Genomic DNA, 25,352 nt, shown 5'->3' with positions numbered 1-25,352 from the left:
TTTCCAGAGCAAATGCTCTGAAAAATACCCCTCGTCTTATAATCGGGGTCGTCTTCTCAGACCCCCCAAAAAATGTCTGCTGGGGCCATGCTGCTTACCGGTCGCGAGCAGCGTCTCTTCTGTTAGAAGCAGGAGGACAGGAAGCTTGCAGCGTCCTCACAGAGCTCTATCTCCCCCTCCCTCCTCTGGGGGCGGGGCCAGAGAAGTTGCTCTACAGCCGGTCCCCTGCAGAAGTCTTCGAGTGAGGGATCTGCAGTTCAGGTAAGGGGGTGGGGGAGGGTTTTTGGGTAAGTATGTGTGATTAATGTGTGTTTAATGTGTGAAGTATGTGTGATTAATGGAATGAATGAGTATTTAAATGTGTTTGTGTGTGATAGCATGGATGTGTAAGGGGGGTGGGGGTTGTAGCATGGCATAGGGAGGCTGTAATCCCACTACTATCATCCCCAGGTTCCAGCATGTACTGGCTGCCTTGGCTTGATAGGAGTGTGATTGCTGTTAGCAGTTTGATATATATATATATATATATATATATATATATATATATATATCAAACTGCTAACAGCAATCACACTCCTATCAAGCCAAGGCAGCCAGTACATGCTGGGTTAAAAGGCATATCATGGGGCTGAGTGGCATATAGGGGGTTAAAATGCATTTCTGGACCTCCAGAAATGCATTTTAACCCCCTATATGCCACTCAGCCCCATGATATGCCTATATACCTCCAGAAATGCATTTTAACCCCCTATATGCCACTCAGCCCCATGATATGCCTTTTAACCCCCTATATGCCAGAGTGGCATATAGGGGTATAAGGCATATCATGGGGCAGAGTGGCAAATAGGGGGGTATAAAGCATTTCTGGGGGCAGAGTGGCATAACTGGGGGGGGCAGGTTGGCAAATAAAAGGAAATTTAAAAAATATATTTTTCTCAATCATAGCTTTTATTAAACATGAAAAAATAATTTACATGAATTAATATTTACTGGTAAAACTTTTTTCCTATAGGGTCGTCTTATATTCAGGCTTTTTGTTTTTTTCCTAAATTAATATTTTGATTTTGGGGGGTCGTCTTATAATCGGGGTCGTCTTATAATCGAGCAAATACGGTATTTTGGTCCAATTTCGGTGTGTTAACCACACTTTTAATAAAAGTAAGTAAACATGGCCCCTGATGCTGGTATTGAGGCATTACCACACTACCGTTTGGGTGCAGATAGTGAACTTAGAGCAGTTATCAAGGGGTTAAATCTTGACGCTGGTTCTGATAGACAGGAAGATAAAAGAAGATTTTCATCCGAACTGACCCCTTTCTATCTTCTTTTCTTGTGTTTGCTGCTCCTTTCTTCATCTGCTACTCCTTGAACATTGCCTCCTGGTGGAGGCACACACTGGAGCCTCTTGGCACACACTGTTTCTGTCTCTTCGCAAAAAGTAAACAGAGACCAGACTAATGCAGATTCGTGGAGAAAGAACAATTTGAGGAACTGGAGAGGGTGTGTTGGAAGGCTCTTGCAGTTATCCTGACAGGCCATTGTTCAATATCTGAAATACTCCATCTTGGGGACTCAACCTTAAGTGAAAGCAGCTTGCTATACCCCATCAGGACCTTTGCAATAAATGTTATTTCTGTTTAATGCAAAAGAATATCTATCTGGCCTCCATTACCTTTCAATCTTAAAATATATGTACAAATCTATCCAAATAAATCAGCCCATTTGATTATATTCAAAAGGGTTAATTTGGCAACAGGTAAAGATCTTCCTTCAACTTAAGAAATATACTTGCTAATTTACTATGTTTGAGAACAGGCAGCAGATGGCACTCAAGTTTAGATCGTTCTCAGATTCAGGTTACAATAGCTTAGCTCCCTACCCATGGCTTTGTCACTAGAGAATTTAATTTCCTGTCATGCTTCTGCAGCACCCTTATTCACAATAAAATTGCATAATATTTATTTGCAATGGGCTCCTTACTACAGACTATGGGCCCTGGTAAAGAGTGCCATGTTATCCTTTTTGTTTGTTATTAATAAAAATGTATTTTATTATTTCCTAACTGTTTACACGCAGCACACTAAGGTCTGGGAGATAATCTAATCAAGACAATGTGTATTCCTTATGTTAGTGGCGTCTGTAACCTTCTGTATTGTTAATCCCTTTACTGCCCCTGTTGTCTCGGGAATGCAGATTAAGGGGGCGGTTTGTATCCCAATATCTTCTTTTATGTTAATGTGTGTTTTGCTGGATATATCCAGCTGTCTGTGTCTAAAAGAAATCGGTTCTCCTCTTGTTGTACCTAAAGACTAGTCTTGCCTGGTTATTTGGGTACTGGATAGCGATATCCCTTTACTTTGCTAGGGGATATTGCCTACGGATTGTGGGGAATTATTGTCCAGGTCGCTCTTGGCGGAGAGGGACAACCTGAGGTCCCTGGTTGGTCCGTCACAGTGACCTTCCCTGGTTGAAGTGTTGTTCATTTATACAGCTTGCTCTGTTTTATTTATTTTTTGTTACAAGGTAGCTATGGTCTATGGTAGGGCTGCAACTAACGATTATTTTAATAATCGATTAGTTGGCCGATTATTTTGTCGATTAATCGGATAAAAAAATACATTATTTTAAATTGAAGAAAAATTGCAATAAAAAACGTACAATTTACACTTTCATCTCTTTATTGCAATGGCCTCTCTCTATTCACTCTATTCACCTTCCAAACTGCCCCCAGTTATGCACATCTGACCCCCAGCTTGCCACTCTGCCCCCATATATGCCTTATACCTCTTATATGCCAGATTCCACTGTGCCCCCTGATATGCCACTGTGCCCCCTGATATGCCTTATACTCCTTATATGCCAGTGATATGCAACTGAGCCCCCTGATATACCTTTTACCCCCAGATATGTTTATGCCCCCTGATATGCCTAATATCCATATGCCTTATACCCCCTATATGCCCTAAAAATTCATAATACCCCCCATACACCACTATAACTCACCCATACACCACTCTGGCTCCTCCTCCTCCCATACACCACTCTGGCTCCTCCCCCCTCCCATACACCACTCTGGCTCCTCCCCCCTCCCATACACCACTCTGCCTCCTCCCCCCTCCCATGCACCACTCTGCCTCCTCCCCCGCCCATACATCACTTTGGCTCCTCCCCTCCCATACATCACTTTGCCTCCTCCCCCACCCATACACCACTCTGCCTCCTCCCCTACCCATACACCACTCTGCCTCCTCCCCTCCCATACATCACTTTGGCTCCTCCCCCTCCCATACTCCACTCTGCCTCCTCCCATACTCCACTCTGGCTCCTCCCCCTCCCATACTCCACTCTGGCTCCTCCCCCCTCCCTTACATCACTTTGCCTCCTCCCCCTCCCATACTCCACTCTGCCTCCTCCCCCCTCCCATACTCCACTCTGCCTCCTGTGAACCTCCGTTTCTGACAAGACACCAGGGAGCCGGGTAGAGAGGCAGAGTGGCGTATGAGAGGGGGAGGAGGCAGAGTGATGTATTGGAGGGTGGCTCCCATACACCCCTCTGACTCCTCCCCCCTCATACACCGCTCCGCCTCTCTACCCGGCTCCGTTACTGAAGGCACTTTCACTGCAGCTTCATAGAAGCCACAGTGTAAGTGAAGGACAGTAACGGAGTCTGTCTGTGCGATGCAAACCCTCACCGGCTGTCAGAGAGGATGATTCTCTGTCAGCCGGTGGGGGTCTGCATCGCACAGACAGACTCCGTTACTGCCCTTCACTTACACTGAGGCTTCTATGAAGCTGCAGTGAAAGTGCCTGTCAGCAACGGTGCCGGGTAGAGAGGCAGAGTGATGTATGGGAGGGGGGAGGAGGCAGATGGGAGGGGGAGAGAGACGGAAGTGAGAGACCGGCAGACAGTGATAGGAATCCAGGTCCCCTGCAGCGTAGCGGGGGATCTGGATTCCGGTATTATAATCCGATCTTTGTTTGAGGTCGGATTATATAAGGAGAGAAGTTTTTCAGAGCATTTGCTCTGAAAAAAACCTCTTTTTATAATCGCTAAAAATTGATCCGATTAATCGATTTTATCGATTAGTTGTTTCAGCCCTAGTCTATGGGTTTGATTAACCTATTTTTTATGGATGCACTGATATATCGGTGGCCGATATTTTTCGTCCAAAAAGGGCATTATGGGCAAAATGCCTAAATAATAATAATAAAAAAGCCGAAAATAATCGTGTGCGTTGTTCTGTGCGAGCACCGGCCAGGAAAAGCAGGAACCCAGCGGAGTCACGTGACTGCACATCACATGACTCTGTTCTGTTCCTTCTTCCCCTGGCTAGTGATGGGAAGTTCGGATCATTAAAATGAATCGGATCATTTCGATTCGTTCACTGAAATGATCCGATTCATGATCCGAATCTTCGGATCACTCAGTGTGACTCACAGGAGTTACTGTTTTCCAGTAACTCCGTGCAGGCACACTAACGATTGGCCCCGCCCCTTTCATTATGAATCCTCCCCCCTGCCTCCAGTGATGTCAATGAAGGCAGAGAGTTGTTCAAAGATTCGGATCTTACAGGGATCCGAATCTTACAGTGATCCGGATCATTGTAAGATCCGGATCTTTGAACGACTCTCTGCCTTCATTGGGATTCTAATCATTCAGAGAATATCACCATACTGTTATAAATAATACATTAATAATCACTGCCCCCAGGATTTACATTCCCCTTTTACTTGCAACTGCACCTTAAGCTAACTTTATTAAATTAATTAAATTAACCCTCACCATTAAATTAACCCTAAACACCCCATCAACCATGTGTGCCCCTAAAATTAACCCTTAACACCCCATCAACCATGACTGCCCCTAAAATTAACCCTTAACAGTCCATTAAGCATAACTGCCCCCAAATTAACCCTAAAGACCCCATTAAGCATAACTGCCCCTAAATTAACCCTAAACACCCTGTTAAGCATAACTGCCCCCAAATTAACCCTAAACACCTCATTAAGCATAACTGCCCCTAAATTAACACTAAAGACCCCCATTAAGCATAACTGCCCCTAAATTATCCCTAAACACCCCATTAAGCATAACTTCCCCTAAATTAACACTAAAGACCCCATTAAGCATAACTGCCCCCAAATTAACCCTAAACACCTCATTAAGCATAACTGCCCCTAAATTAACACTAAAGACCCCATTAAGCATAACTGCCCCTAAATTATCCCTAAACACCCCATTAAGCATAACTGCCCCTAAATTAACACTAAAGACCCCATCAACCATACCAATTTATTAGGTAATTTATCTGGAGTACATACAATTAATTTAGGGGCAGTTATGGTTAATGGAGTATTTAGGGTTAATTTCAGGGGCCGTTATGGTTAATGGGGACTTTAGGGTTAATTTCAGGGGCCGTTATGGTTAATGGGGTATAAGGGTTAATTTTATGCTGATGACTGAGGGTTAATTTAATAAAGTTAACTGTAGGTGCAGTTATAGGTAAAGGGGGGCAAACTCAGGGGATTCTAAATCCTGGGGGGCAGTGTGAACATTATTGTGTTTATTTATAAAAGTATGGTATCAGTAATATTCTCTGAATGATTCGAATCTCTGTAAGATTCGGATCCTTGTAAGATCCGGATCCCTGTAAGATTCGAATCATTTGAATCATTTCAATCTTCGGATCATTCGACTCTTCGGATCATTCGACTCTTCGAACGACTCTCTGACTCTATGAGTCATCGTTCCTCTGTGAATTAATTAGCTGTAACCTGACCCCAGAGTCTGTGTCTGAGTGCTCTGCAGATGACTCACAGCTCTAGGATCAGGTTACAGCTGCATGATTCACAGACTGAACCGCTACAAATTAATCGTTCAGTCTACTGAACGATTCATCCGGATCACTAAAAAGAACCGGATCAAATGAACGATTCGTTCATGATCCGGACATCACTACCCCTGGCAAGTTGTTCACACAGACGGAAGCAGCAGGCTCCCTGCAGAAGTCTGTAAATGAGAGATCTGCAGTTAAGGTAAGTGGGTGGGGGAGGGTGTATGAGCATGTATGTGTGATTAAGGGAATTAATTATTAGTATCTGAATTAGTGAATTAATGTTTATGAATGCGTAAATGAGTGTGTGTGATAGCATAGATGTGGAAGTGGGGGGGTAGCATGGCACAGGGAGCCTGTAATCACACTCCTATCATGCTCATGTTCTAGCATGTACTGGCTGCCTGGGCATGATAGGAGTGTGATTGCTGTTAGCAATTATAAATATTGTTTGAATTTTTTTTGTCCAATTTTGGTGTGTTACTTTTAATAAAAGTATGGTTATATATATATATATATATATATATATATATATATATATATATTTGTTTTATTTTTGTTTTGTTTTTTTTAAGGGGGGGGCAGTTTCGGCCAAGTGAATCCTGAATACTTGGTTTGGTCCAGACTTACCAAAAATACAACTTACTGTGTCTGTTTCAGTCACTACCTTGAAGACAGACCTAAAAGCAGTCGAGACCACCATCACGACAGACGTTATGTGGAAATTAGACTTAACTACAAAGACTACAATCGTGATAGCAGACGTTTGCACAGAGACCATGAAAGTCACCGCACTCATTGCAGCAAGTCATCAGCGCAAAGCAGAAGAAGCAGTCAAATAAATAAATACAGGAAACATCACAACCCAAGTCATGATGCGTGTACGGTATGTATTTGGGTTTTCCCCCTCTTCCTTTGCCCCTGCCTTCCTTTTATATTTACCCCTTAAATTTACAACTGGGACATTTAGCAAGCAAAAATGTTTGAGAAAGATGCATATAAAAGAAAATTAGTTCAGCTGAGACATAAAACGTTTTGGGAATGTTGTGTAAATGCAGTTTATTAATATAATTACCAAGGTGGTGGCTCTGTTTAATATAATGTTGTCTTTTCTCTAATATGAGTAGATTAATGTAGTGTTCTAATATGAAGATATTCCTTTTCAAAGTTAGGTGATCAATAATACACAAATGGTATTTTTTTGTATGTGTAGATATATATTATGTGGTCTGGGTTTCGTAAGACATTTATTCTTTAGGGACCTGTTTTTGAGTATGAGTGGGAGTGTGATACACATTATTTACCTTCCCATAGCCTAGGACTCAAATGATTACATTAGACCTCTTTTAACCGTAAAGCCTTATCATGGCTGTGCATTTATTTTACTGCACTACAGATATGTAAGTAAGAAATGTTTCATGTAACTTGCTTTAATATAAACCAAGTATCTATCTTATCTGAAAATTTGTTCCTTGCCATGTTTTTCTTCTGTAACATAAACTGTGTGCCCCTGGAATTATTGGGGACTGAATTTGAATGAAATTGCTCCTGCCAACTGTTCGTGGCCTGGTTGCGTAACTGAATATCCGAATGTCTCCCTGCTGAATGAATTGTTCTACTCTGAATTCACTTGGTCGGGTTTAATGATTGGCTGGACGATCTTTGGGCCACCCACTTCCTGTTTCCAGAAGACCCACCGAAGGAAAAGATCCAGGAGTGTAGAGGATGATGAGGAGGGTCACCTGATCTGTGAAAGTGGAGACGTACTAAGAGGAAGATGTATAGATTATTTTTCAAAACCTTTATTGCTCTAGATAGCAGATTAAAATTTAAATGTGTTGATTTTGACAGTCTTTATTTTTAAATTGTGTTTTTAGTTTTGTTAAATTTTAAATCTCTGGAAGTTAAAATTTTTAGAAGTTTATAGCATGTTAAAACGTTTAGTTTTATGTAATAGATTATAATTCAAAACGTTAAGATCTTTAAATGTGTATAACATAAGCCATTGATTGGTCAATTAAGGAATTACATTTTTTTTATTTAATATTATTTTTTGCCAATTCCAGATGAAATTGTTCAGACATTAGGAGAAGGGGCTTTTGGAAAAGTAGTAGAATGTATTGATCACATGGGGTAAGTGAAGGCTTAATTTAATTTTTAACTAATTTAATCTTTAATTCCTGCATATACACACTGATTTTTATCACATAAAGCTTTGCTAAAGCACACAAAAAAGACACCAAATTAAGTCAATGTGATATCAATAGGTTCTTAACAAGATGAAGAGCCTTGAGTGTGGAATACATTGCTGTATACATATAGGTTAGAATTGAAAAAAATAAAGTTTTAACTCATATTGTTGTATAATCTTTATCTGCAGACCTGGAGGTTGCCATTGTTCTCAGTAAGGTTACCTCCTTGGGCAGTCAGCCCCCCTTTGTGTGGCACTGCGCATTGGAAATGAATGAATTAAAAATATTTTTATGAGCAAGTCCTAAAATTTGGTGCTATATTTTCCCAAAATCCTGGCATGGAATAAGTTTAAATACCAGCATTTAAAATTCCATAGGATGTCCAGTTTTCAAAAGTATATCGTTTGATGGGGGTAATTTAATTGGATGTCTTCAAATAGGGCATGGCACGGGATTACCAAATGTAAAATTTCCAAAAAATGCACATCTCCCAAATGTGGTTCTTTAGCATCCAAACAATCTGACAAACCTATGCATAGGTGGTATCACTGTACTCAGGAGTTGTTGCTGAACAGAACACATATTGGGGTTTTGTTTGGCAGTGACACATACCAGGAGCTGTAAATGTACAATGTGTGTGTGACAAAAACACCAAAAAATTGCCACCACAAAGATTGGGAAAGGCTGGTACTAGAATTAGTTAATGGAAAGATTAAAGAAACTAGCATTTGAAATACCCTGAGGTGTCTAGTTTTTAAACATACGGTATATGGTTTGATGGTGTAAATTGAACTGACCACTTTCAAAGATAGAGCATGGGGGCAGAATGACCAGATTTGGAAAAAAAAATGGTTATGAGATAGAGCCATAAGTACAAGTAGCATATTGCTATCACTAGAAAAACAACACAAAAACATTGGGTATTTCTAAACTCAAGACAGATATTTTAACCTGTTTAGCAGGTATTTTCATTAGCTCTTGTTGATGAGTAAAATATTTTCGAATAAAAAAAGTCCTTTTTTTTTTTTTTGTTTTACCATATTTTGTATTTTTTTATAGTAAATTAGATGATAGGATCACAAAAGTGGTATGTAAAGAAAGATCTTGTCTTGGGAAAAAATATATATAATTTGCGTTGTTACACTAAATAACAGGTACAAAAAATAAACAGCTGTGTCCTTAAGAGGTTAAGGACTTGTGTACGCCTTTTAAGACACAGTGCTCTTTGATATAATGGGATGGTTGGGCTGCCACACACACACAGATGTATAACACTTTTTCATAAACCTGTGTTTCAATTGTTTGATATCCATCAGAGCAGATCATTTATGTGTGTATGTATATGTGTATATATAGTATGTTAGGGATATTAATGAGACAAAATAGGCAAAACCAATTTTTTATCACACGCAAAATAATGACGCTTTGAATTATTGTAGGGCCACATCCACAATATTAATATAAAGAGATACCCTATATTTTATCTCCGGCGATAGTCTATCAAAATATTATTTATTGTATAAACACAATTTATAAAATATATCTATATTAGTCATGCAGTGCAGAGGATAAAACAGAAACATTCTTAAAGCATGTCACAATGAATTCAAAATACAGTATATTATCGATTAGTTATTAAATATGAATTATTACTTTATGAGTCTAACACACACAATTTCCATTCCACTCAGCAACCAAAAATAATAATCAGGGCGGTAATAAAAAGATCACTATCTCTCTATATTTTAGAGTATTAGTGAAGTTCCTAATAGATGCAAATAATGTCAAACTTCATCTACAGGTAAAAATACCGTTTCATTATTGTCATTATCACGGGTTATAAGATGCAGTCTCACAAGCCGTCATATACAATAACGCCATATACTATTTCCCAGAAAAAAAGAATTCTATATTGAAGTAGACAAAATGCACCTCTATTCAGAATAATAAAACAATTATAATTACCACCACTTGTTGCTGTGGTCCAACTGGTCCTTGTAGAAATTAATCCAGGTTCAGTGTCAAGAAATTAAGTGGGAAGAAATAATTTTCTATAAGTTATATATGTTAGAACTCAAAATAACCCAAAGAGTAAAATATGGTGCCAGGATGTTCCAAAATTCCAATTCTCTGGGCTAAATTTGGTGAGTGAGTCCATCAGGGTGTCCAATTTGTATAGGTGACTGAGTCAGTCTTTAAATTATTAAAAACATAGTCTTTTAAAGACAGGGCTTATTATCATAGTCTCCACCTATTGATTGGAATTCTCCAATCATAACGGTGGGTTTTACCCATTATAATTATGACTTCTAATCATGTTTACACAGTTTGTAGTTTCATAATTTACCTCCAAGAGACGCTGTGGTCTAAGAAATTACTTAAGTGACTGAAATAAATCCTTAGCTATTAGATGGAAGCTGGGGAGGCATTGCAGCAAATTTATATTCTGCAAGGTTGTTGAAGCCCCCCGTGTGTTTTGTTTTAGTTGAAACTCTGATAGTAATGTACGTCTTGTTAGTAAGAGCTCAGATGAGCTAGGTTTTATTTTGTAGGGTTTTATTTGTGTTTGTTTGCTGCCTGTTAAAGTGGACTTTACATTGAAGTGGCCGGACATGATTCCGGGTTCACTATAAATATAATATATACACACACTGGCCACTTTATTAGCTACACCCTGCTAGTACGGGGTGTGAGCCCCTGCTGCCTTTGTTCTTCGTGGCCTACGTTCTATAAGGTGCAGATTTTGGTACATATGGCCGTGATGGCATCACGCAGTTGCTGCAGATTTGTCGGCTGCTCATCCATGTTGAAAATCTCCCATTCCACCACATCCCAAATCTCTATTGGATTGAGATATGGTGAATGTGGAGGCCATTGGAGTACAGTGAACTCATTGTTCTGTTCAAGAAACAATAGTCGTAGCTGGGGCGGCAGTGATGTGAGACGTGCACGGTGGGAGGCACGTTAGAGGACGGCATGTAACGGCGTGGTGACGCGATGACGCAGCGGTCGCGGCTATCGGATCACGAGGAGGTGAAGGAGAGGAGGGGAAGGGCTGCCCTAAAGAGCCGAGATTCCGGGGCATCGGTTTAGGCGCCAGCACGGGTGTCCTGCTGGCGTTGTATACCGTTCTGCTCCCGGCTCCCTGGTGGTCCCGGATGCACTGAGGCCGGTGGAGGTCGGCGGAGTGGCCCAGATTGGCGGGGACAGCACTGCCGGTGGTATTGCCGCGAAAATGCGGGAAACCGCGCTTCATCCGTTTTAGCAGCCTCAATGATTCCTGCTACATCTATTTATGTTCATCTAAGAACCCGGCGATACTCGGTGAAGACCCCATGCCATAGTGCTTTAAAAGGGGGAACAAGGAGAAGTAATAAATACACGGTTCCATGAAACAGATGCACCATTAACAAGTTGATAACAACGGTATCTGGACACTTGGAAACGCAAGTACCAGCCTTTTTCTGGGCATTTCTTCTTCTTTTTTTTTTTTTTTTTTTTTCACCCTTCTTTTGGAAATTGAGATTTGTCATCTGTATATATAAAGCACTCAATGATTGCACTATGAATTATATCAAGTTACCAGTGCTTTAATATATATATTTTCAACATAAAGTTGAAGAAATCTGATTCAACATAACATGGATGATAACATGGATGATATAAAGCACTTGAGAAATTGAGCTCTGTCATATGTATATTTAATATCATGATGCAAAGCAATCAATGATTGCACTATGAATTATACCAAGTTACTAGTGCTCTAATATATTTTTCTATAAATATTTTCAATATAAAGCTGAAGAAAATTGATTCAACATAACATGGATGATATAAAGCACTCAATCATTTCATGAACTATATCATGCTAACATGACTTAATATAATATAACTTGGATGAGTGAATACCAAAGGAATGAAAAATATTAAGGCTATCCCTGCTCTCATGAGAATTTTTCAGAACAATAAATAAATGCTGGGAATATAAAGTTATATACTACGCAGACTTCACTTGCAATACTTGGATTGTAAGAAATACATTAAGATAGGACACAATTTTATGGACTTATCATTATAATCTTTTTACTTTAACAATCATTATGGCTTCTAGAAGGGAAGAAACTAAATATAAGAAAAGGGAAAAGCGTGAACCGGATCAAAAGAAAGAAAAAAAGATCTCCACACTATTTTCTCCTCAGGGCCCAAAAATAATGGAAGAATCTTTACATCTTCCAGATGTAACTATGGATGAATCAGGAAGACAATCCATAAATCCTAGTCCTCAGATGACACAACAGATTACTAAAGACTACCTTCAACAATGTATGGAAAAGCAGCTTAATCAGTTTAAAGAGGAATTAATGAAAATACACAATGAATGGAAAACTGAATTTAGAAAAATGGAGGAAAGCCTTAAGCTAAACCAGCAAAAATACGAATATCTAGAATTTGAGATAAAATCTATAAAAGAGGACTGTATCCTGAAAGAAAGTAAAATACGGATACTAGAGCAAAAAATAATAGATTTTGAAGATAGATCACGGAGGAAAAATCTAAGAGTCAGAGGCATATCTGAAGAAATAAAACTAGAAGACATGAGATCTATCCTGAAGGATCTTTTTAGGGATATGGGTATCCCTGATGTAGAAAAAGAAGACATAATTGAAAATGTTTATAGAACAGTTAAGCCTAAATCTATCATGGACGCAAAACCAAGAGATATTATTATCCGTTTTTCTACCTTTCATATGCGACAGAGAATCCTGAGGGCTTCAAGTGTGTATACACCTAAAATAGATAAGTTTCAACATCTCCTTTTCTTTCAAGATCTTTCATCCGATACCAGGCAGAAGAGAAAAAGATTTAAAGATATAACTAAGATCTTGCGGGACAGGAACATAAATTATATATGGGGATTCCCAGTAAAATTGATAATAAGAACTGGCAAACAAGTGACTATCTTGCCCTCAGTTGAAGATGCCAGAAAATGGCTGAATGAAAATCCTCCTTAATGAGAAAGAAGATGGAAATAGAAATATGTGATAGCCGAACCTAAGCTACAAGAAATTTTTTTTTTTTTTTTTAATATTTTCTCCCCTTTTTTGAATGTTATACTACACTGGCTCTATTAGCCAATTTCTGAGAATTATTTTGATAATGCACGATATATTACAAGATGCTCTTAAAGGGTTATATTATAATCGTAGTTTTTTGAGGATTATATGGAATTTCTCATCACTAGATGCTAGACACATTCTAATATTCACAGTACACACTGGGTTAAATGTTAGATTTGACCAATTTTGAATAATAATGTTTTTGAAGAAACAATAGTCGTATTTAAACAATGCGCAATTGGTACTAAGGGGCCCAAAGTGTGCCAAGAAATTGTCCCCCACACCATTACACCACCACCACCAGCCTGAACAGTTGATACAAAGCAGGATGGATCAATGCTTTCATGTTTACGCCAATTTCTGGCAACATTCATCCAGTATTCCATTGTCCGATTTTGGTGAGCCTGTGCGAATTGTAGCCTCAGTTTCCTGTTCTTAGCTGACAGGAGTGGCACCCGGTGCGGTCTTCTGCTGCTGTAGCCCATCTGTTTCAAGATTAGACATGTTGTGCGTGCATAGATGGTATTCTGTATACCTTGGTTGGTTATTTGAGTTACTGTTGTCTTTCTGTCGTCTTCTCCTCTGACATCAACAAGGCATTTTCGTCCACACAACTGCCACTCACTGGATATTTTCCCCTTTTCAGACCATTCTCTGTAAACCTTTTGTGTGTTTGAAAATCCCAGTAGATCAGCAGTTTCTGAAATACTCAGACCAGCCTGTCTGGCACCAACAACCATGCCATGTTCAAAGTTACTTAAATGTACGTCTACATGCCTAAATGCATTGAGCTTCTGCCATGTGAGTGGCTGATTAGCTATTTGTGTTAACAAGCAAATGAACAGGTGTACCTAATAAAGTGGCCAGTGAGGGAGCCAGAGGTGGGGGGAGAAAATCCAGGTAATATATATTGTTCCTATGATTATTGGGTATGTGTAGTGCTTGGTTAACAGTTAAACATATTGACAGGCTAATATGGCAAATCGTTAACTCTGTCTTAATTCACAGGGGTAATGTGCGAGTAGCAGTCAAAATAATAAAAAATGTTGATCGATATCGCGAAGCTGCACAATCTGAGGTTTTAGTTCTGGAGCATTTGAACAGACAGGATCCAAAAAATGCATTGTAAGTATACGGTGTGTGTGTTTCGTGTTATTACAAAATTCAGGTGTTGCATTTGGCTTTAGTGTTAATGTGACCTGTGTATTTTTAACTTTTCCCAAAGAACTCTCTTACACAGGTGAACGTTTTCTTTGTAGATTTGGTATTCCCGGTTTGTATGAATAGGTGACACAGCTTAACATATTAAAATTTGAAAATTAAGGAAATTAAAAACCTTGATCTACTTTAGCCCACAAAAACATATATAATTGCCCCTTTTTTGTCTCTTTATGTAACAGCCATGTCACCAAAATACATCGTAAAGGTTTCAATATCAATGATTACATCTGAAGTTGTGCTCAAGTTAGTTGTAGTTTATGTGGAAGCCCCAAACTTATTCTTTAACAAAAACTGTAACGGCAGCACCTTTATCCAGATCCATTTGTAATAGTTTATAATTAGTACATTATCAGAAATTGAATATTCTTATTTTGTAAATCTGTATTCTAGGGCTGCAACTAACGATTATTTTCATAATCGATTAGTTGGCCGATTTATTTTTAATTTATTTAAAATTTAATAAAGTAGCTTGGGATGTTAAAAACAAATTGCAGAATGAAAAAACTTTGATTAAAATGCATTTCTTGTTTTTATTTCCCAACCTCCCCCCCAGTTATGCACATTTTAACCCAGGCATGCCACACTGCCCTCCCAGGCATGCCACACTGCCCTCCCAGACATGCCACTCCGCCCTCCCCACATATGCCTTATATCAGGGCTTGACAAATTTGTTGTGAATCTAGGCGCCAGGTAAAAAAGTTAGGAGCCAGGATTTTTTTAAACTAACAGTTGGTCAGGAGGGATCCGATCGTCATCAGCCCACTTACTAAACTCACAGCGTTTGACTTGGAAGCACCCTGGACTTTCAGGTCAGTGCTGTTTGTTTTTTTTTTTAAATTAATTTTTTTTCATCTTTCGATGCTGATGTTCCATTGGAGCACAGCATTGACAGATATTTAGTCCCCACAAGCTTGTGGGGACAAATGTTAACCCCTGCAATGCCACGAATGTGCCATACACAATTGTGGCATTGAAGGGGTTAACGCTGCACTGTCGCTCTCATGGAGTGATCAGGCAGCAGGGGGTGTTGGGGCTGGTCTCCACACTCATGGCGAGACCAAAGAACCCTCTCATCCTGTCCCTGAAGCTGCCTCTGGCAGCTGGGAAGCAATTGCTGGTCTATAGACCAGCCACTGCAGGGGGGAGTCTATGATGACTGCTGTAGGCTTCTATGCCTACAGGAATCATCAAAGGGCTTGTGGGGGCTCGTTTTTTTGCTGTTGCTGGTCTGCCTGGGCTTACAAAACGGGAGTTAACCCCTAAAACGCTGTGATCGCGGCATTGAAGGGGTTAACGCTGCACTGTCGCTCTCAGGGAGCTATCAGGCAGCGGGGGGGGGGTGTTGAGGCTGGTCTCCACACTCATGTGGAGACCAAAGAACCCTCTCCCCTGTCCCTGAAGCTGGGACTCAATTGCTGGTCTATGGACCAGCCATTGCAGAGGGAGTCTCTTTGATGACTGCTGTAGGCTTCCATACCTACAGAAGTCATCAAAGGGCTTGTGGGGGCTCGTTTTTGCTGTTGCTGGTCTGCCTGGGCTTCCAGGCAGACCACCAGCAGCAAAGCCCCCAAAACGGGAATTAACCCCTAAATGCCGCGATCGCGGCATTGAAGTGGTTAACGCTGCGCTGTCGCTCCCATGGAGCGATCAGGCAGCTGTGGGGTGTTGGGTGAGGTCCCCAGACTTGTGTGGGGACCCAATCAACACACAAACCCCTTCCCTGAGGCTGCCTGTGGCAGCTGAAAACACGAGTGCTGCTTTTCCAGCAACCGCGTTTTCAGCCTACAGGATCACTCCGTGGGAGTGATCTCAGGCTCGGGGGCGGGCTCGGAGTGGCTGTGCTGTCTGCCCAGACTTCTGGGCAGACAGCAGCAGCGCCCCCGTGTGGTGACTCAGCCTCTTACATCCACAATTTTTTCTGGATGTAAGAGGCTGACAAAACCTAGGCGCCAGGACAAAATTCTCTGTCGCCATGGCGACCTGGCGCCTGGGATTTGTCGAGCCCTGCCTTATATACCCCAGTATGCCTTATACCCCCTGATATGTCACTCCGTCCTCCCCAGGTATACCTGGTGCCATTTATTGGGCACCAAAAAAGTAAGGTAGACTACAGACTTTGATGTACTATAGGTATGAATTCGTTAGGAAAGGAGCTGGGTTTGGGCTGGAAAATTACCAGTATAAGAAATGTTATTTCCCTTCATTTTAGTAGCGTTTTATTAACCGGTCCCTTGAAAAAAAATCAAATTTCTCAATCGCTTGATGCTATCTTTGCAGAGTGCTTTGATATCAGAGCAGGGGGTAACCTTTAGAAACATTTTAATAATTGATACTTTTTGAATGGTGTCAAGTCACATTACTGGCATCTTTGTGTGGTGGTGGTCTGTAGAATCTAGATATTCATGTATAGATAGAGGTTATATTTATATGCATGTTTGTTTGGAATTTTAATTGGAAGGGTTTTCCATCACCTTTACCCACTATAACTTTTGTTATTGGTGTGTGTGTGTGTGTGTGTGTATGTATGTGTATAAGATATATAAATATACACACAATCTTAGGGATGCACCAAAATGAAAATTCTGGACCGAAAATGAAAATTCAGGATTCACTTGGCCAAAACCACCCCCCCCACACCTTTTAAAGAACTTTAAAAACAAAAAACACACACCTATCATGCCCAGGTTCTAACATGTACTGTTGCCTGGGCAGGATAGGAGTGTGATTGCTGTTAACAATCATATATTTATTAATATTGTTATTGAATTTTTCTGTCCAATTTTGGTGTGCAACTTTTAATAAAAAGTAGTTAATAAAAACACACCAAAATTGGACCCAAAAAAATCAACCACAATATATTGTGTGTGTGTGTGTGTGTGTGTGTGTGTGTGTGTGTGTGTGTGTGTATATATATAATATAATGTGTGTGTGTGTGTGATTGCTATTTATATATTGATATATATATAAATATATATAGCAATCACACACCTATCATGCCCAGGCAGCCAGTACATGCTAGAACCTGGTCATGATAGGAGTGTGATTACAGGCTCCCTATGCCATGCTTCCCCCCCCCACACACACACACACACGCTTACACATCCATGCTATCACACACACACACACACACACACACACACAAACTTGCAAACATTCATTCACTCATTCATATACTCATCCATTCCCTTAATCACGCATACTTGCTCATACATCCCCCCTCCGAACTGCAGATCTCTCACTTAAACACTTCTGCAGGGACCATGCTGCTTCCCTCTGTGTTGCTCTCACTCTGTGTGAGCAACTTCTCTTGCCCCAACCCCAGGAGAAGAGAAGGAACGGAACGGAGCTGAGTCATGTGACGTGCATTCACATGACTCCGCTGGGTTCCTGTTTTTCCTGACCGGTACAAGAGACGCTGCTAGCACACTTTGCTACCAACGCACCGGTAAGCAGTCTGGCCTCTGTGGACAAATATTTTCAGACGTTTTTGCCGATAATTCCCTTTTCGGCCGATACATTTCGGCCACCGATATGTCAGTGCATCCCTGATGTATATAATATATATACTTTTGTGAAGTAGGACATGAGAAAGACATCACATTTACTTAATGTAACATTTTGGGTTTTTCCTTTTTAGTCGTTGTGTCCAGATGCTTGAATCGTTTGATTACCATGGTCATGTTTGTATAGTATTTGAACTTCTTGGGTTAAGTACATATGACTTTATCAAAGAAAATGGCTTTTTACCTTTTCCTATGGATCATATAAGGAATATGGCATATCAGATCTGCAGATCCGTAAATTGTAAGTACGATCAACTTTTTTTTTTTTTTGGATACTCCTGTTATAATGCTCTTTTATTATACAATTTATCTGTTTTTTTTTCTTTTCAGTTTTACATCAGAACAAACTTACACATACAGATCTGAAACCAGAAAACATCTTGTTTGTACAGTCAGATTACATAGTTTCCTATAACTTAAAAAATGTAAGTGGTCTTAAGTAAATAAACCTTAATTTAAATATTCTTTGTTAACAGTCTTATCAATGACAACATTTAGTAGAGAATTTCAGTCTAAATTACAAGTCAATGAATTGCTTGAGGGGACAGGGAGATGATTAAACCATTAATATTAAGGAAAACCGATGAGGGAATGTTAGTATTGGAGGGAGGTTTGATTTTGGAGAGATTGCGTTTTAGAAAACATGCAGACATCCAGTAAGCGACAGATGCAAGGCAGTTACACGATCTAAGACTGAGGGGAAAAGGCTGGGAGAGGATAGGTATATCTGGGTGTCATCAGGATACAGGTGATATTGAAAGCCAAAGGATGAGATTAGTTTCCCGAGTGAGGTAGTGTCAATGGAGAACAGAAGGGGTCCCATAACAGAGTCTGAAACGGGAAGGGGGAAAGTGTTACTGGAGAATGAGACGCTGAAGGTACGATCAGAAAGGCAAGATATGAGCCAGGAGAGAGAGCAGTGGCATGTAGACCAAGATCATGAAGAGGGTGGTCCACAGTGTCAAAAGCGTCAGGTCCAATATGATTATCATAGAGTAGTGGTCTTTGGATTTAGCAGTAAGTAGATCATTAGTAACTTTAGTAAGGCAGTCTCAGTAGTCAACAGCCGAAACCAGTTTGAAGAGGGTCAAGTAAAGAGTGTATATAATGTGTTTCATGCATTTCTTCCAGAAAAGAGATGAACGTTGTTTAAAAAACTGTGACATAAAGATTGTTGATTTTGGGAGCGCTACTTACGATGATGAACATCATAGTGCTTTGGTTTCCACAAGACATTACAGAGCTCCTGAAGTAATATTAGGTTAGTAGAAGATTTTATAAAGATTAAATATTGAACAGTAGTAAAAGGTAATGTGAAATGCTGTCATTTGCTAGTTTATGCAACATGTTTATTTTTCTTAACGCTATTTAATTTTTCCTTTTCATAATTTAGTGCACTGCACACCTTTTTCCTTACCATTTCAGGTGGCACTAAGAGAGATGGCTCCACTTATTAAGTAGGGCAAGAATAAGATAAAAAGGTGAACCTCCCTAATGTTGGAGGTGATTTCTTGCTACACCTTTTTTTTTTTTTTTTTCCTAATTCCCTCACCCAGGGAGGTAAAACATGGGTGCTTTGCGGAGTGTTTTGAGTCCTTGAGGGCCATTCTACCGTTTCCCCAGGGTTTTTCAAACCCTGGATTAAGCTTTTTCCCCTAGGCAGGTGATGAAGTTTTCCAGCTCTGGTCGATAGCTGTCAGTCCAGATACGTGCAGCAGAACTTCCAGCGTTTTAAACTTCTGGGACGCCATGCAGCAGTTATGGCAGCCATCTTGGATTTTTCATCTACCATCTATAAGGGTTTTCTGTTGGAACCTCTGCCGGCGCAGTTTTATGTTGGCAAAGGTGGTGAGCAGCATTTCCCCACTAGACTGTACTTCTGATTTGCTGTGCAGCGATCTTCCTGTAATTGTATCTCTGGAGTCCAGCCAACGACTTCTAGTACCTGTGGTTTGTTTCCCCCGAAAGTATATTTATTTATCCCCTCCACTGCTTGGACGCTGGTAAGAGTTTTTTTTACCATTGTATATGTGGCTGACTTTTCCTGATTTCTTATTGTCCTGCTTGTGCCTGGATTCTGTTGTGTCTCTTCAGGAATAAATCTGTGTCTACCTGGGCTATTTTTTTCTTATAGGTGGTCTCCATTTTTCTACTGTATACTTCTTTTTTTTTTTTTTTTTTAATGTCAGACTATAGGAGCCCTGAGGCTCCTGCTGTGGACCTTCTTCCTAGAAACTCAGAGCTTGTTCCAAATGTAAGAAGACCTTACATGACTTATCTACAAAGCTGTGTTGGCTTGTGCCAGGACAAAGCGGCAGAGTTTACCAACTGGTTTAAGGATGAATTGCAGTCTACCTTCAACTACTTTTAAGCAATGTCTAGTTTAGGGGAGTCCATCCTGCGGCCCTCCAGCTGCTGCAGGACTACATCTCCCATCCTCCTCCCAGCCAGCCCCTTAGCATTATGGAGGGCCGCGGGTTGGACGCCCCTGGTCTAGTTCCTCTACATCTGCTGTATCTATGGTTGTTGCTACTTAGCCGGTACCTCTGGTCCAGCTGGATGAAGAACCAGGATCCCTCTCAGATGCTAATTTCTCCTACCGTGCTCCGTCTTCTTGGGAATCAGAGTTAAAATGTCTCCTTTTTGTTCAGTGGAAGAAACTAATAAATTGTCCTCCTCTATTAGCTCAGTATTGAGGTAGAAGATATGTCCAGCAAGGTTGACCATTACGAGGGACATACTAGGAAGAACAAGGTTTTCCTAGTTCTTCCCTCCCTTTCTTCCATCATCTCAGAGCAGTGGTGGCACCCAAAGAAGAGACTATCTCTAAGAGGGTTAAAAGGCTGTTTCCTTTAGACTCCCAAGAGCTCAGATTTTTGGGAAGCTCCTAAATTAAATGCCTCTGTGGCCAAGGCTACAAAGAAGACAACTATTCCATTGGAAGATGCCTCTCACGTCATGAAATTGATAAAAAGGCTGCAGGTGCTGCAAAAGAATCCTTTGAGGCAGCAGCAGTGGGTTTTTGACCCCTCCCTTATCATTACTTCAGCTTCCCCTGTGCTGTGAAGATTTTGCTTCAACATGTTGTTGAAGATCTGGTATCTATTCCAGGGGTAGAACAGGTGGCCAGAAATATTTGACACCTCAAGACCTCCACAACAATTCCACATGTCTTGTCCTGGTAAAATCCCCTGTAATGTGAAGGCCTATCTGCTATTATAGAATAATTTTATCCGCAAAGAGGCCCTTGCACTTTTGGCATTTTTTTTCTGCTCCTCGCTTATTTACCAGGGTGATGTCAGCAGTGTACAGCATTCCTCAGATGAGAGGCTATCAAAGTAGTCCTCTACCTAGGCGGCTGGCTGGTCTCAAGCCTGTTACTACTTCCTTCAGATGGTGGCTGAAAGAAGAGAATCTCTGTGGGCTCTCCTGGAAGCCTCTATGCTGGACTATAGTAATGACAGAAGCCAGTCTTTAAAGGACAATATCATACATGGAACCTGGTCTGCGGAGGAGTCTCTCCTCTGATCACTTGTAGCTACTGGGTGTTTAGCAAGCTCCCCAGCTAATTTTAACAGGCAACTCTACACCTGTGGTATTTATCCACAAACAAGGGGGGGCAAGAAGCAAGAGACTACAGTCCCCTGACTGCCAGATTTCAAACTGCTTCAGCTATCTGCAGCTATCTACCACCAACATTGAGGCAGATTTTCTTACCAAACAGTCGATTCTGATTGGACAATGGAGCTCACACAAGGATGTACCGTATTGGCTCGAATATAGGCCACACCCGAATATAGGCGCACCCTTAAAGTTTGGTGCTATTTTAAAGAAAAAAAAATACACAGTGAAATGGTAAAACAGTATTTTATCTAATGAACAGGTATACATGTATTTTAAATTTTTTGGTATCTATTATACAGTTTGTCAGCATATGTTATATACAAACAGAAAACCAATAGCCATTTTAAGGTCCCCCGTCTTAAATTCATAATTCAACTTACTTATAGGTATGCCACTCTGCCCCTAATCTGCTTTATAACCGCCGATCTGCTTTATGCCCCCTAGAAATGGCCACCTGCCCCCGATGTGAACGTCTGCGCCATACGCGTAGACAACCTCCGCTGCCGGCACTTCCGCCGGGGCTCCTATGGTGGAGCACAGGAAGATTATGTCACGCCAGTGCCTCACCATAGAAGCCCCAGCAGGAGTGCTGGCAGCAGAAGCGCTGCGGGGGATCTGGGTCCTAACCCTGCTGCTTTCCCAGAGCAGGGCTAAATGAAAAAGAAAGAAAGAGGAAAAAAAAAAAGACGGGCCTGGGTGTCGGGCAAAATGAACTGCGCATCCCTGCGCTAAACCCCGAATATAGGCCGCACCCCCACTTTAAAGACCTAAAGTGGGGAGGAAAAGTGTGGCCAATACGGTATTTCATTACAGGATAGACAGGTGAGGACTCCCTCAAATAGGATTCATGGCCGTGGATTTCAACAAGACAATGTCAATGTCCAGGCCCGGACTGGGACAAAAAATAGGCCCGGGCATTTAAGCCTGAGCAGCCCATATTTATTTATTTATTTATTGTTAAAGCCCACCCTTCATGTACCATCTTTGCATTTAATCATTCACACAAATCATTAACACATTCATTAATGCAGTCTCACAAATCATTCACACATCCTCGCATGAATTCATTAATTGTCATACGCATTCACATAATTCATCCACACATTTATTCATTCATTCTCATACGCATTCGCACTACCTCCTCTCTTCATCTTATCTGCCCCTTCTCACTATGTTCCCCCTTTTCACTATGTAACCCCCTTCCCCACTTCTCAATATGTACCGCCTCTATCTATCCCCTCTCCCCCTTTCTCACTATCTAACCCCCCTCTGCCTCTTCTCACTGCACCCGCCTCCCTCACCCTACTTACCTTGTCGCCGGAACAAGCAGCAACTGCAACCGCACCTGTGGCAGGGAAGGATTGACTTAGGGGCTGATGGAGCTGCAGCTCCAGGCCCCCACCTTAAAATAAGCCCAGTCAGGACCGGACTGACTGGTCCTCTATGGCCGCATTAACGCAGAGCCCCTTTAGCCCGCCGCAACTACCCCCTCCTAACTATCTACCCTCTCCCTCTTTGAAGTTCACTTACCTTTCAGGAGTCCTGCGGTGGGGGTGCAAGGCCTCTGCCTCCCATCTCTGCCACTGTATGGAACAGTATAGAGTGATGGGAGTTATGATGTACTTTTAGAGCATAATTAGATTATGAAAAAGACATTTGAAATGGTACAGCATAACACCCATCACTCTCACACACTTACCAATCCACACACATATACCAATCCACACGTATACACCAGTCCACACGTATACACCAGTCCACACGTATACACCAATCCACACATATATACTAAGCCACACATATATACTAAGCCACACATATACCAATCCACTCTCACAGGGCTTCAGTGTTGCTGTTGCTGTCGCTGTTGCTGCGCGGATCACAAGGGAGCGGTATCGGAGGTCTTTAACAGACCTCCGGCTCCCTTGAGTGATTTTAAGCCGGGTTCAACCCGGCTTAAAATCACTCAAGGGAACCGGAGATCTGTTAAAGACCTCCAATACCGCTCCCTTGCGAGCCTGCTCCTCCAGCGGCGGAAATTACTGTCCGTCTCTGGAGGGGTGCCGGGTGCCGCAAGTTGGCACCCCCTGATGAGCGGCACCCGGTGCGGACCACCCCCTGGAGTGTGGCGCCCTGTGCGGTCGCACACCCCAAAGGCCGGCCCTGCTCTAAGGGGCCGGGAAGCCCCCACCATGGCCGGCCTTAGGGGTCTGCGGCCGCACAGGGTTTAAATTAAAACATCGGGTTTTTGCGGTGGTTAATGCGGCCGTAGGTAGGGTAGGGGCCTGGAGCTGCAGCTCCATCAGCCCCTAAGTCAATGCGGCCCTGCCGTGGCCCGGCCCACCGGGCAAATGCCCGATGGCCAGTCCGGGCCTGTCAATGTCCAGTGAATCTCCATTTAGGAACCTTTTTTCAGATTCCTCAATGACAGGGTAGTTCTGCATCTGCCTTCAGAATTCCTTCCTAAAGCGGTTTCTGACTTTCATACAAACCAAGAGTTTGTTTTGCGGGTGTTCTGCATCACTCCTAGAAATGCAAAGGAAGAGCAGTTACATACTCTGGGTCTTTAGCAATGTACTCGGATCTATTTTTCCAGTTCTGAACTCATCTGTAGGGAAATAATTTTCCTCTAGTATTCAAGAGTAATTTCCACCTCCTAGGCTAGACTAGCTTGTGTAAATCCAGCTCTCATCTACAAAGCTGCCATTTGGAAGAGCTTGCATACTTTCGCCAAGCACCATGCGTGACCCCATTTCTTCAGATGACTCTTAAGTTTGGCCAACCGGTCCTTCTTGCTGCTTTTTCCCCCTCCCTTTCTCGCTAACGCTCTCCTAGTGTCTCCTGAAATGGCAAGGAAATCAGAATTCTTACCTAGGTGTTCCTTGTCCTTGGCACATTTTTCCTCTGCTTAACACATTTTTGTTTTGCATTTATATTCTGGAGTACGTCTTTGATTTCACCTTTTTTGAGTCCACCTTTTTATCTTGTTCCTGCCCCTGTGCCACCATAGAAATGGAAAATGAATTCCCAAGTAAGATTTTACAATTTCCCCTTATTGAATCATTTTTTTAAATATTTCTTTAGAATACACTGGTTCAGCCACCCACTAAGACAAAAATTAAAATCTAGTCATGGGCCATAAAGCCAATTTATACATGCTTGTTGGGTTTTCCCCCTAATATGATTTTTAAAATGAAGCAGCTTTTTGTGTTTTTTTTTCTTATCTGCATAGTGGGTGTGTTGATACAGTCCAATATGTATCAATAATTTCTAGTCTGATCATCTGTTAGAGCATTTGTTGGGATATTTTTAATGAAATAACCTTTGTTTCTCTTTCTAGAATTAGGCTGGTCACAGCCTTGTGATGTTTGGAGCATAGGTTGTATATTGATTGAGTATTACCTTGGACTTACTGTATTTCAGGTATGTAAAATGAATAATAAGGATGATCTAATTAATTTTAACTTTGTTGAAATAAGGACTTTGTTTAGTCATTCCAGTCTATTTTTTTTTCTTAGTACAATATTGTGGTTTTCTTGTTTTTAATATGTAAAAATAGTCATCCTTTTATAAGAATTGTATCTGTCTCTTTTCTTCATTTACTAAAAAAGTGAACTTGATGAAGGGTTTGTAAGACGTGGGAAAAGCTTTTGATGGATATCTTTTGGTATCCTACTTAAGACCCATAAGTGATCGTTAAGCAATATTAACGGGGGGCATCAGATGCACCAGCCATTTTTTCCACTGCATGCTGTCTTTTGGAGCAGTTTATTGTTGGTATATTTTTTTTTTTACATACTA

The 25,352-nt window shown here is 41.2% G+C and overlaps 1 protein-coding gene across 2 annotated transcripts in view; it reads left to right on the top strand.

The window, feature by feature from the left end:
- The window catches only part of LOC128492717 (dual specificity protein kinase CLK4-like), a 46,750-nt gene that overhangs the window by 8,483 nt on the left and 12,915 nt on the right, over nucleotides 1-25,352 (top strand). Inside the window, exons 3-10 of one of the 2 annotated variants that reach the window (XM_053465383.1) lie at nucleotides 6,495-6,720; nucleotides 7,523-7,613; nucleotides 7,901-7,967; nucleotides 14,152-14,268; nucleotides 18,002-18,168; nucleotides 18,258-18,352; nucleotides 19,059-19,188; nucleotides 24,892-24,974. In XM_053465383.1, coding sequence (XP_053321358.1) covers nucleotides 6,495-6,720; nucleotides 7,523-7,613; nucleotides 7,901-7,967; nucleotides 14,152-14,268; nucleotides 18,002-18,168; nucleotides 18,258-18,352; nucleotides 19,059-19,188; nucleotides 24,892-24,974 — 976 coding nt within the window. Of the gene's footprint in view, nucleotides 1-6,494; nucleotides 6,721-7,522; nucleotides 7,614-7,900; nucleotides 7,968-14,151; nucleotides 14,269-18,001; nucleotides 18,169-18,257; nucleotides 18,353-19,058; nucleotides 19,189-24,891; nucleotides 24,975-25,352 lie in introns of those variants that run through there. The other variant, XM_053465384.1, reaches the window with a different exon arrangement.

The sequence above is a fragment of the Spea bombifrons genome, chromosome 4 (assembly GCF_027358695.1).
Source record: "Spea bombifrons isolate aSpeBom1 chromosome 4, aSpeBom1.2.pri, whole genome shotgun sequence".
Lineage (NCBI taxonomy): Eukaryota > Metazoa > Chordata > Amphibia > Anura > Pelobatidae > Spea > Spea bombifrons.
The sequence above is the reverse complement of the archived record's forward strand: the minus strand, read 5'-3'. Positions and strand labels throughout refer to the sequence as shown.